General features: G+C 34.2%; 3 protein-coding genes across 7 annotated transcripts in view; 2 read left to right on the forward strand and 1 right to left on the reverse strand.

Moving 5' to 3' along the window:
- LOC140059189 (major facilitator superfamily domain-containing protein 3-like) overlaps positions 1–9,963 on the forward strand; it is a 218,632-nt gene extending 208,669 nt beyond the window's left edge. For all 4 annotated transcript variants that reach the window (XM_072105052.1, XM_072105049.1, XM_072105050.1 and 1 more), the window contains exons 6-7: positions 7,346–7,473; positions 8,125–9,963. In XM_072105052.1, coding sequence (XP_071961153.1) covers positions 7,346–7,473; positions 8,125–8,215 — 219 coding nt within the window. In that variant the 3' untranslated portion in view covers positions 8,216–9,963. The remainder of the gene's footprint in view (positions 1–7,345; positions 7,474–8,124) is intronic.
- On the forward strand, positions 5,477–6,943 carry LOC140059118 (uncharacterized). Its single transcript, XM_072104959.1, has one exon. The coding sequence runs from the start codon at positions 5,600–5,602 to the stop codon at positions 6,551–6,553; it is 954 nt and encodes a 317-aa protein (XP_071961060.1). The 5' UTR covers positions 5,477–5,599; the 3' UTR covers positions 6,554–6,943.
- Positions 9,964–10,068: 105 nt separating the features above from the next.
- Positions 10,069–13,166, reverse strand: part of LOC140059187 (solute carrier family 23 member 1-like) — a 34,640-nt gene continuing 31,542 nt past the window's right edge. For both annotated transcript variants that reach the window (XM_072105046.1, XM_072105045.1), the window contains one exon: positions 10,069–12,899. In XM_072105046.1, the coding sequence (XP_071961147.1) occupies positions 12,859–12,899 (41 nt within the window). In that variant the 3' untranslated portion in view covers positions 10,069–12,858. The remainder of the gene's footprint in view (positions 12,900–13,166) is intronic.

The raw sequence follows: 13,166 nt of genomic DNA on the forward strand, positions 1-13,166 counted from the left end.
TTCACAAGAAGTTACGCGCGCACGCGCATTTAAAATTTCAAAATGCGCAAAATTAATTTCTAATCAACTTTTTATGCGTTTCTTGTCATTTTGAGCATGTCAAAAATTCCCACGGGCGCGCAATTTTTTACGCACGCGGTGCGCACGTAGCGTTAAAAACATATTTTTTTCCCTTGAATCATATTTTTCAAGCCTTTCCTAGTAATTTTGAAAACAATTTAGACCTTTTCCAATTTAAATAACGCCATACGAACACGTTGAATTAAACATTTCATGCGCGTTTTTTATGAAAAAGCTTAAAAAATCGTCAAAATTATGTCTTTTTTTAAACAGTCATAGTTTCTAAAGTAAACCGTGAACCGTTTATTTTTATTACAAAATCTAGAAGTTGATGAGTTGTAGATATCGGATCATGCATCGATAAAGCTAAAAAAACATTGTGACGTCATCGTATGGCCACACGAATGTAAAATATAGGATTTTTGTCTCTTTCGTTATTGTTCATCACATTCAATGGAGCGCATCACGCTTATCTGTATTCCTTTTTCTCCTACATTTATATATTGTGTAGGTCAATCAACTTTCTTTAGCATGAGATAAAAATATTTTAATTTTTATGACGTCATCATGCCAAAAAATTTTAATTACGTGGGTCATTAATTTCATCTTTACAGTAAATTTTAATCTGTAATAGCTCGTAAGAATAAAATGTGATAATCACGATTAAAACGTTTTATGGAAGCTATTGGATTGTAGATACGAATTCATGTAAACATTTTGCCAATCAGTTGAATAAAAAAAGTCGTATTTTCATATTTTGCGTAATAGTTCATCACATTTAAAAGGGTGCGCATCTATATTTTACGTATTCAAATTTCTTCTACACGTTAATATGTTGTTCCTGAGATAATTTCCTTCTGAAATTGCTATCTAAGTGTTTCATTTTGATACCGTCGCCATGTTAAAAATTGGAATAAATGGCGGGTCCCGTAATTTCACCTATTCTACACTGTATGTAATATGTATACAGATTATACTGTTTGCATGTATATACTATATGACACAAAATTGACAGAATTCAGCACTAACAGCATATCATATTCTTCAGTTCTTGTCATAATGCCATAATCTTTATCTGTGTGCAATATTCCAACGTAAGACGTGCACGTGGCGTTTGTCGTGGTGCGGATAACTAACTCGTCAAAGTGACGAGTTTCATGTCTAGTTAAATATTAGGGATTTTGTGTATTAACATTGTAAAATTCAATAAGATATGATATTAAATGATAGTAAATAAAAAATAATGTTTATTTAGGGTGTCACGAAAGCTCAGACCACGAAAGCTCAGACCCCCTAAGACCGAAGATCACGAAAGCTAAGACCCAACACCTAAGATTACAAATATTTATCTTTCGCACCTGCCTTGTATTTTAACTCCCAACATTTATTCTGAATACCACACCTTAGAATTGGCACTTTCATGAAAAAGAATCACATAAAAAGTAACAAATACATTTTTAAATTGATGATTTTACAGACCTTTTTCTCGCACACAAAATGACTAGCCTACAGTACAGTAGGCCTACCCCATGGGCCATGTTCAATGTTTTTGTTTCTATGGAACGTCAAAAGAGCAAAAATTATATAGAGGTCTGAAAACTCTGTGGAGTCCATCTACAGTGTGGATGGAACAATGTAAAATTAAAATTGTAATGATAATAGTATAATCATGCAAGTACGAAGAAATAAATACTGGCAAATAAATTTTAATTTAAAAATCATGATAAGTTTTTTTGTTTCGTTTTCTTTCTGTTTTTATACTTGTACTATTATTGTTGCTCTTTTGGCGCTCCATAGAAACAAAAACATTGAGCATGGGGAGCTCGAGGAGTTACATTGTCATTACAGTATACAGTACAAAGAAACACATCTGTAAAATCATCAATTTAAAGTGGAGCTACACTCAGACTTTCTCAGCTTATATTATGTTTAAGTATGTTTAATTGAAAGTGATTACATAAAAAAAACAGGGAAAATACGGAAATATTTTCCAAAAACTCATTTCTAAAAAATCGGTCAGAAAATAGTGTTTTTTAATACATTACACTTTTTCAGTAACTTAGGGGTTATTAGTTTACAATACGTCGCGAAACGCGTTACACTTAGCAACTGACGCGTTTTAGTCGCCGGTGAACGCATGGGTGAAATGTCTCCCCTTTGGTAAATTATGTGTCGAAAAATGGGGAATACATTTTATACGATTTGTTTAGGCCTAAGTAATATTTCCGATAAAAATGTCAGTATAATCAGGGAGCAACTCCCTGGTATAATTTACATGTATTGTAACCTCATGATTTGCACTGTACAACAACAGCATAATAATCTTATCAGATTGTTTATTAACTTTAAGCTAGGCCTAGCTAAGCCGTCTGCTTAGCCTAGCTAGCCTTGAATTTTTTGTCTAGGCCTATATGCATTCATGGGTTTGAAAATTCTTGGTCGTTTCGCCCCATTTATCATTCCTGTGTTTTCTCGCACATTAGAATTGTGAAACACAAAATCCTATACAGAACAAGAGTAGTAAAGCGATGTGGAAGCTTAGGCCTGACTGAAAAGCAACTATTCAGGCACCTTATCATGGCCCATATGGGTAGGCCGAGGTTGGGTGACAGCAGAACAAACTTCACTGCTGAGTGTCAGCCTAGCAGCTGGAGCCCAAGCAGCATCGGTACATACCTACACTCTAGTAGGCCTAGCTTTATTGAATATATAGCCACATCTTTCTCAAATCTCGTTAGATTTGACATTTTAGTAATAAGTCTCATAATCACATTATTACACTGTGAAACATGATAGGGTCACATTCAGAATGTTTTAATATACTTTTTGCCCGTCAAAAATAACATCGCGACAAAATAACAGATCGCCAGCTGCAGTAGTACACTGTGATTGTGAAAAATGTCACGTGATCATACTCCCTAGCAAAATAAAAAACCCAATTGGACCCGAACGGGGGAAAATGTCTATTTACGCAAAATTGCGCAATGTATACGCGATAACTATACCAGAAATAGAAAGATCTGGAAAAATTACATAAAACTAGTTTTAAATTTTTTTTTTTAGTGAAGAAATTAATTTTTTAGGATTATTCAAATATACCCCCCTTTTGCATGTAAAAGAATAGGAAATTACAAGGTATCCCCCCAAAACGCAAAAAGGCGTGATTTTCAAGAAACTCGTACTCATTGAAAAAAAATTCAAAAAAATATGAAGTATGGGGGATGATATTTTTAAATAATAGTTGAAATGTATGAAAAATAGTAATTTTCTGGGTGGAGCTCCACTTTAAAGGATTTATTTATACGTTATTATGTGTTTCTCCTTCTGAAAGTACTTATAAGTCCTAATTTTAAAGTGTGGTGTTCAGGATAAAGTTAGTCAACAAATTTGGAGTCAAAATACAAGAAAGGCAGGTGCGTAAGAAAAACATCCTCTGAACCAACACAATGGAGTAAATATATACCAACAAACAACCCGTCAAGTTTTTTTGTTGTAAAGAAAAAATATACATTTACTCAACGGGCGAAAATAATGTGAGTTTATCTATGTTTTGAGGTAGTATTAAATTATATTTATGGTAATAAATGAAACCTACTGTGTTTAAAATTATGTATGGATAAACAAGTATTGTTTTTAAGCTGTAGTAGTATATCTTAGTATTTGTAATCTTAGGTGTTGGGTCTTAGCTTTCGTGATCTTAGGTCTTAGGGGGTCTGAGCTTTCGTGGTCTGAGGTTTCGTGACACCCTGTTTATTTATCATCATTCAAAGAATGTCAATACTAATAAATTAGTCCTGAGAGACTTCACATGGAAAAAAATATTATGTGCATTGAATTTTTAACTTGAAAGATTAAAAACAATTAAATATTACGTTAAACTACTTTCCTTTGTTGTGTTGTTATGGCGGTTCAAACCAACAAAATTGTAATACGTAATAATATATATATATAATATTATTTATTTATAACACAACAAGCCAACAGTAATGACCATGAACTTATGTACTACATACACGTAGCACTTACTGTAATGACTACATGAAATGTCATAAAACACGCACTACAGTAGGCGTTTCATAGAAATCACCGGCGGCTAAACTGGTCATATGCCGTTATTAGCTAGTTTTGTTATAACGATGCAATAAAGCTGTGTTTAAAATATGCGAACGAAGGGCTTAAAACATCAATGCCAAAATGATAATGTGTTATTTACTATGTTTACCCATGCGAACGATATGTCAACAAATTACGCCCGCTGTGTTGGCTGCTTGGCATTTTAGAAATAATAATTACATAAAATTATGTTAGTACTGTATTGTTACATTAGTAATGCTGTAACAATTACATTTGTTATTAAATGGTAGTTCAAACACCTCTAAAAACTTGATAAATACCACAAACAATTCAGCAATTGAGAGACGTCTCGAACCGAAATGTCCCGGATTCTACTATTTACCTTGCCTATTACTTAACCTTACTTACTGGAATACTAAACAAAGCCTGCTACTGTCAAAATGCATCATTTGTTTTATTTTGAGCATAAAGGGCATTTTAATAAAATTCAGATTCAAATTTACAAACGTGCGTAGTTTTTAAAAAGTGATCAGTGATATTTCCAGAATCCTGAATGACCTTGATAAACAGGTTCTGAAACTGTGTCAGTACAATGTCAAAGACTTGATATACTGTAGGACTTGATATACTGTAGGACTTGATATACTGTAGGACTTGATATACTGTAGGACTTGAAATACTGTAGGACTTGATATACTGTAGGACTTGATATACTGTAGGACTTGATATACTGTAGGACTTGATATACTGTAGGACTTGATATACTGTAGGACTTGATATACTGTAGGACTTGAAATACTGTAGGACTTGATATACTGTAGGACTTGAAATGTCAAGGACTTGATATACTGTAGGACTTGAAATACTGTAGGACTTGATATACTGTAGGACTTGATATACTGTAGGACTTGAAATACTGTAGGACTTGATAAACTGTAGGACTTGATATACTGTAGGACTTGATATACTGTAGGACTTGATATACTGTAAGACTTGACAGTACAGTAGTACCACTGTTTTACGTACCCTAATTTTACATACACATAAAATGACTGATGACGTCATCATTTTAGTAATTTATTACATAAAATAGTGTTATTTTCTTACATTGAGGGTGCAATTTAACAACAAACGACAAATGATTTTATATTTATAACACTATTTAAACATCGCATAGCCTGCATATACTTTTCTAGTTGGGCCTCACAGCTAGGCCTCACGTCTAGTTTAGTCTAGGCTAAGCTAGTGACCACTGCCGAGTAAAGTAGGTAAACATGACAGCCTTATACTGTATGATCTACGTATTTGGGGGTCTATTTAAGGTCAACCTGGATTTTACAAATGTTTTACGTACGCCTTTTGGGTTCTGTACCGTATTTAAAATGAAGGCTCTACTGTACTACAGTATAATCACTTTTGTATTCACCATCACAATTGACAATTAAATTGAAAAGCAAGACACAACATGTTCACAATTATCTTTAACATAACTGAAGCAGTACCTTTGCCAGATGACAAGGAGTTTGAATCAATCACCCTAATGCAAATTGGGATCCGCTTTAGAGAAGACAGAAACGTTTTGATAGAATGGTGTCGCAAATATGGTTTATTGGCAACAGAAATGGACTGTCCGAGATGCCATGTAAAGTGTGAAGAAAAAGCATATGCTAGGTCAGTGGATCTGATAACATGGAGGTGCTACCGTCGGGAATGCCGCAAAACAATTAACATCAGAACAGGAAGTTTCTTTGCGAAGAGTCACCTCAAATTGTGGCAGATCATAGGACTGACGTACATGTGGTCAGTAAATTGTGGACGACCAACTAGTAGAGGACTGTTACAAGAAAACATGAAAAGGGAACTGGAGATTGGGGGTGATCACACTCTTGTGGATTGGATGAAATACTGCAGGAATGTTGCAGCAACATTCTTGATCAGTCATCCACAACAAATTGGTGGCCCGGGAAATCTTGTTGAGATTGAAGAATGCGTTATTGCAAAGCACAAGAACCATTCTGGACATGAAATTCCTGAACAGTGGCTAATTGGATTATATCAGCCAGGTACTCGTATTGGAATGTTAGTTTCAGTGCGAGAAAGAAACGCGGAAACATTTATACCTATAATTACAAAATGGGTCGGTTCTGGATCAAAGATCTCTTCTGACATGTGGACGGAATACAAAGAACTTTCAAACTATGGGTATGTAAATGCTAACGATACCGGAGTTACCAAAAACCGTTCAGAATGTACGTGGAAGCGGGCCAGAAACAAAATAAAAGCGATACACGCACCAACAAGCACAGACATGATAATGGCTGATTACTTCATACAATTTATGTGGTATCAACAATTTAAGGATGCACCATTTTTCCATTTTTGGAATCAAATTTCCACAGAACTCTATACCTTTTACTGAACTTAATCAGTCAAAACATTTGTAAAATCCTTTCTAATCTCCTTGACATTCTTCCAGTGTTGTATAATAATGCAGGCACATGTTTTTAATAATCCTATGTTTAAAATTGAGATGATCATGCATGCAGTATGCTTAATTTAGTAATTTTCTTTGAAATCCTGCCCATAAAAAATAAAAAGTGTATTGGTAAAAGTATAGAATGTTCTATTTTATCTTTTATGATGTGTTATTTTTTATATGATGCACTATTTGATGTAAACAGTATGGTTTATATTCCATATCCAAGGAGACTTGTTCAAACCACCAGAACTAGCCATTCACTCACTACAGTATATCATTATCACTATATATATGTATTCCAGTTAGTGTGTAAATAAAAAGTTTCTGAAAAGACAGAACTTTAAATTAAGATTGTTGACATATTTATTCCTTGATAAAGTAATTAGACACTGTGTCTGTGATTACAAATGATGGCAGAGTCATTGTGGTAAGTGTAAATATCTATTATTAATAATTTAGTTTTTTAAACCTTGGCATATTATTTGATTGCAGAAACTTTATTGGTCAAAGATTCATTAGTACTTTTTGTATTCAAATTGTAAAATTGTGCTCAACACAAAATTCATGCGAATAGAAAACACAAGCTTTTCCAATGAGAACAATTGCAACAAAAAAACAATACTCAACTTGAGTACAGTAAAGTCTTAATCGAATACAACAAATGTATCATTTGTGTTGTAAGTATGGTAAGTGTAGTTTTGAGGGTTTTTAATGTTTTGTTTGTATTTATAGGGCACACTTAAAGGGTTCGACCAAACGGTAAACTTGATATTAGATGAAAGCCACGAGAGAGTATTCAGTGCTGGTGAAGGAGTTGAACAAGTTTTACTTGGCTTGTACATCATAAGAGGTGACAATATGTAAGTCCTCAATTTATATTTGTTTCAGCCATTCTGAGGCAATACCTGTTATCAACAGTCACTCTGCCTCAGTCTGAGAGCTACAGTATACCTTTAAAAAAAAATTTATTTAGGCAAATGACCATAAGCAAATTCATTCATTGCTGTTCACAAGAAAAAAATATACACAAGATGCGCTACATAAACAAAGTCTTACAACAAGTCTTTGGAAGAGGGCTTGAACCCAGGACCCTTGGATTGGTAGCCAAGCATCATAACCAAGCCACCACTCCACTGGCAGGGACTCTGGTCCCTGGTAGGTTGTACCAAGTCAGGCAGATTTCATCAGACCTTTTGTGGTCCCTTTCATCTATGAACATGCAACCTTTAAACAATAGAAATATCCAGGATAGCGTTTGAGATGGTTTGTTCTTGTTTGGTTAGCTGAGAACATCAGGCCGTCATTGACTAGAAAGAGGGGTAATGGAACACAATCCAATGGATACTCTAATTTTCTGGCAACTTACTTCTGCAGCAGATCTGCCGCTACTGACCAGTTGGATTGTTCTCCCTTTCCGACCGCTCGGCCAAACACAAACTAACCTCTTTTTTTTTAATGTGCTATACTCTCTCAGTTCTATTTATAATATAATGTTGATAATTTTTTTATAGAGCTGTAATAGGAGAAATAGATGATGAAACGGACTCGTCAATGGACATGTCAGATATACGAGCAGAGCCCCTCAATCCGGTTGTACATTAAGTACGAGATTTGCAGAAAAAGAACGACAGCCAAATATAACAATGCCTATAGTGAGTAACTCTTGTGGATGTAATAAGGTAATTTGTTGAGTGAGTTTTTAGAGTTGGAGGAGGAGATTACTTTTGTACAAACTTGTTGCATACATAGTGTCAGTCATTTCAGGATTGAGATGAGGTACTGTGAAAATAATGATGCATTCTGTGCCAAAAGTTATTTTGTACTACTGTTCACACAACTTTATTGGGGTTGTGGTGATGAGCCATTTCAAATGTGAAATTAACGTTTACACAGTAAAGGAAGTTGTGTAATTTTAACATGACTTAAAAGATATGCAATTCAGAATTGGGATTTACTAACATCTTATCAAGTGTTACATTTCGTGGAATTTTTTGATGATTATTGGAGTTCAATTGAGTGATGACATGATAACCGACTTTAATGTAAGCATAAACATCAATCACAATCATGTTCGATTTGTCAATTCTCAACATCAGACGTCACCGTTGTGAGTGCAAAGGTCAAGTTAAAAAGCTCTCAGGTCAATAGAGTAACTTTCACATTGACTGAATTTGTTTTGTGTACGTTCTTTGTAACTTCCGCTTGTGATGTTCATTCGTAAACTGAAAGTTGCCATACAGTGTGTGATGTATGATCTGTCTTGGTTCCAAAACGCGACACTGGATCTCACTGGATTCTTCAATAGTCATTAACATTTCGTTTTCTTTTGGATCAATCACTCAGTTTCCAGTTAAGCTGGAGGATGATACTAAATACTTAAAACATTAATTTTTACTGTAAAAGTCTGGTGACAAAATGTTGACAATCTTAGTGTTTTCAGCATTATTTGTATGGTTAGAAATGTCTTCAATTTTACTGAGTAGATGCCTATATAAGAAGAAAAGCTGCTGTATTTTTTCATAATATCCGAAGATGATTTGTTTCTTTGGATTGGTTTTGAAGTTTCCTCTTCCTCGCACAAATGTGTACCGATTTGATGCTTGCATCACAAGAAATACATTATTATTTTCATTACAGTATTTCCAATAATATTTTTATTTACTATTTTCAAATTGTTGTTTTAGTATCTCTCATACTATGACATAATACATTTTTCATACTAATTCTCGTCATACAAATTGTTGTTAATTCAGTCTGGCTCATTCATTCCTTTGTTTAGAATAGAATACATTGTTGAATGGAAAATTAGTACGGTATAGTTTATGTTTAGAACTTTTCATAATCATCAGTGTCAAATCGTCAATTGTTCCGTTTCATATGTAAACGTCATTTATAGGAAAGGACCTTCTAAATACACAGGCCTTGGATCCAACTTAACCAGTGGGTTTTAGATTACACTATAAAATATAAATTTTTTACTGTACAAATTGTAAGAAAACATCTCCTGTAGCACATTAATGTGCTTTTAAAGTACTATATATCACCTAAATACTGTAGGTCAATATATCACCTTAATATGGCGTTATGTTGCCCTAAATTATGAGGTATATTCAGAGCGTCATTTCGACGATCGAGCATTCTCTAAATGACGCTCTGAATATACCTCAAATTATGGGCGATATACAATGCCCTAATTGAATACTGTATAACAGACTAATATGACGTTATAAAATGTAGCGCTCTATACATTGTTATATATACTGTAGTTCAAAATTGCTGTCCATTCATGCATGTTTACACTCTTTCAAAGAGATTTAATAATGAATGCACATTCTGTTTTGGTAATTTCTGTAAGTCTACATGTTTTTAAAAATAATATTTGTAATAAAAACACTAACTACAGTATTTAAGTTGGAGAATGTTTATTTCTTGCACAATACAAAAGTATATAAAACGGCTCTCCCTATTATTACCTAAATATCAGGATATCTATAGTTATTATAATTTCTGATCGTTTTTAAAGGCAACTTTAAACTTTAAATGATTTCATTCATTATGAATTTGAATAAACACGCCCCAAATAATTTAACCAATCACGACTTGAGGGATCATTCGAACTGTCTTATTGGTCAACTCACTTGCGTTTTCCTTACATCGTTGCATTGTGGGAATCAAGCTTTACTGAGATTAACACTGTATTGAACAAGGCCAACAGCCATTAAGTCGCGTGCTACAATGCATAGTGATACCGGACCGACAGACAAACAGACCGACAGACAGACGGACCGACCGACATAGTGAACTATACTGACCGAAATTACTGAACATGTTTAAAAATGTTGAAATGTTTAAAAACATTTATATTTTTTTAATTTACACGTGCGTAGCCTGTCACTTTTGACGTGCTCGTATAACGTAATTTAGAGTTGAAAAGTAAGTCAAGAAAACAGAAATCGGGCAAAAAGAGTGCGCAATAACATTTAACGCGCAGTGCGCGCGCAAAAATCTGCGCACTCATGGCAATTTTGTAAACGCTTAAAATTGCCTGAAACGTACTCTTATTTCATCGAAAATAAATTTTGAAAAGTTTAAGCGCGCGTACGCATGCGTTACATGCGCTACGCACGTAATTGTATTGCCATATGATGATTTATGCCTGAAATTTATGAGTACCAAATTTTATTTAATTGTGATTCATGGTTGTGAAGATATGATTACAAACGTGATTTCGTTAAATCGTGCGTAGACCGCGTAATTTTTTATTGCGCACCGTGAAAACATAACCACACCGATTCCTGGCCATAAGGAATATTCTGTAAAAAATTGACTTAGCTAGATTAAACTGATATCAAGATAAGGTCATAAAGCGATAAAACGCATAGTGATACCGGACCGACAGACAGACAGACAGACAGACAGACCGACAGACAGACCGACAGACAGACAGACAGACCGACCGACCGACATAGTGAACTATAGAGTCGCTTCCACGCTACTAAAAATTAAACAACAATATTTATTATTAACAGGGAGACTAAGGGCCTGTTTCTATTGAAAAATAAAAAAAGAACGGTTTTTTGGAAACCGGTTTCGGCTGTTGTTTATAAATAAAGATCGCGTTGCAGCTCAATTTTTACTCCAATAAAACCGGTTCCGTCCATGTGCGTTCGTTATGAATGACGTCATTATATACACCACAATGCAGTTCATTAGGCGGAAGCGCGATTTGATCGAGGTCATGTTTACTTTTTTTCGCATAGCGCGATCCCCAAGAAATAGCATCCATTTCATCATAGAAGGGAGAATTATTACCTGAAACGTTATTGTGGTCCTTGGTTAAAGTATAGGTACGTCGCACCCTCTGATATTGTCAAGTTGAACTCGTCTATTTTTCACACGCTTTACAATTTTCTTAAAAACATGTAGGCCTATAATACGTGAGTCTTTCTTCCGACTCCCGACAAGTCCCCTCATCTTCTTTCCTTCACATATTTTTTACGAACCTCGTAATGGCATCGGTCAACATTTTTTAGTTAAATAAAATACTCACTATCTAGAGAAATAAAAATGACTTAGGCCTAGGTCCTATCGCGCGAGTTTGACTGCGAGTTGACCGCAATCATCCCAGTGCAGCAGACTGCAGAGTTCAGTTTTTGGGGTCAAATTGAGACCGCGATTGTGTTGCAGCTAAAAATTGCTTCGCGGAAACCGATTTCAGAACGGTTCTTTGCGATCGAGACCGCAATCAATTGGGGTTTTTGAAACCGTTTTTAAGATCGGTTCTTTTTTGTGGTTTTTTGTGGGGACCCATTTCTGCTGGCAAGAAAAAACGGTTCTTGAAAAGAACGGTATTCAAAACCGTATTCTCTGCTCTATAGAAACAGGCCCTATATGTATTACCCAATTACTAATAAAATACAAATTTGTTTGTTTAAACTTTGTTATTTTTACTTTCTGTGTCACAAGATTCGATGTTTAACTACTCAGAGATTTAGTATGTTTTGATGTTTAAACAAAGAATTGAGGGAAGTTTCTGGACTAAACATTATATTGTAACAACAAATTAGTAAATGTATTTAAACAAATAACTGACTAATGTAACTAAAATACCATGTAAATTTAAAGAATAAATAAGGATAAATTTAAAATACATATAGGCCTAACACAAATTCTTTAATAGGCATCAAAACTTAAGTTTTAAAAATACCGTATTTTTACCTTCTGCATAAAGTCTCCTAAATTTTTGAGAAATACAAATAAAGAACAATATTAATTATAGGTTACGTACAATATCACATTTTACAATTGTTTAAAATACTAGATTTGCTACTGTTCAAGTAAATTATTTTTAGTAGTCTGGCAGACTTCATTTTGACTGAAGCATATATCACTCAAACATTTGGTTTGGTGCATCCTGTTCACACAATGTACTGTATTGATCTCTCTCAATGTTTATATAGCCAAATTCATGCCATATTTAATCTCATGAATTATTCATGATTTCTTCCTTAAAAAATTATGTGACCTGAACCTCTATTTCAAAATCCTGGATCCGCCACTGTTTATTTTGTAGGTAGACTGACCGTATAGTATGCTACTGTTTGTGAACAATGCTAACCAAAAATATGCACCATTAAGATAACCATGTTGTCCGTATCGCCAAACGCTCCACAGTTTGCTTTGCATATCGATGTAAAATAGTACACATTTTTCATATCCAATTGTCTCTACTTAACGTTTTTTTTTCAAATATCTTGTTCTACATCGCCATTGCTTGATTTTGAACCTGCAAATAAAGAACATTTTGTTTTTAAATTTTAAATTCTAAATTCGTAGAATATAACAGTTGACACTGATGTCACATGTCACCAAAGTCACATTTGACATAGTCACATGAAACCAAATTTACATTTGACACCAAAGTCACATTTGGTATCAATATCACATGACCCCCAAAATCACATTTGACACTGAAGTCACATTTGATTTCAATATCACATGACTCCAAAATCACATTTGAGACTGAAGTCACATTTGATATCAATATCACATG

The sequence above is a fragment of the Antedon mediterranea genome, chromosome 9, assembly GCF_964355755.1.
Source record: "Antedon mediterranea chromosome 9, ecAntMedi1.1, whole genome shotgun sequence".
NCBI classification, from domain to species: Eukaryota; Metazoa; Echinodermata; class Crinoidea; order Comatulida; family Antedonidae; genus Antedon; species Antedon mediterranea.

Bases quoted from the DNA above. Each gene is read 5' to 3' on its own strand.
- LOC140059118 (XM_072104959.1), top strand. From the start codon at position 5,600: ATGTTCACAATTATCTTTAACATAACTGAAGCAGTACCTTTGCCAGAT.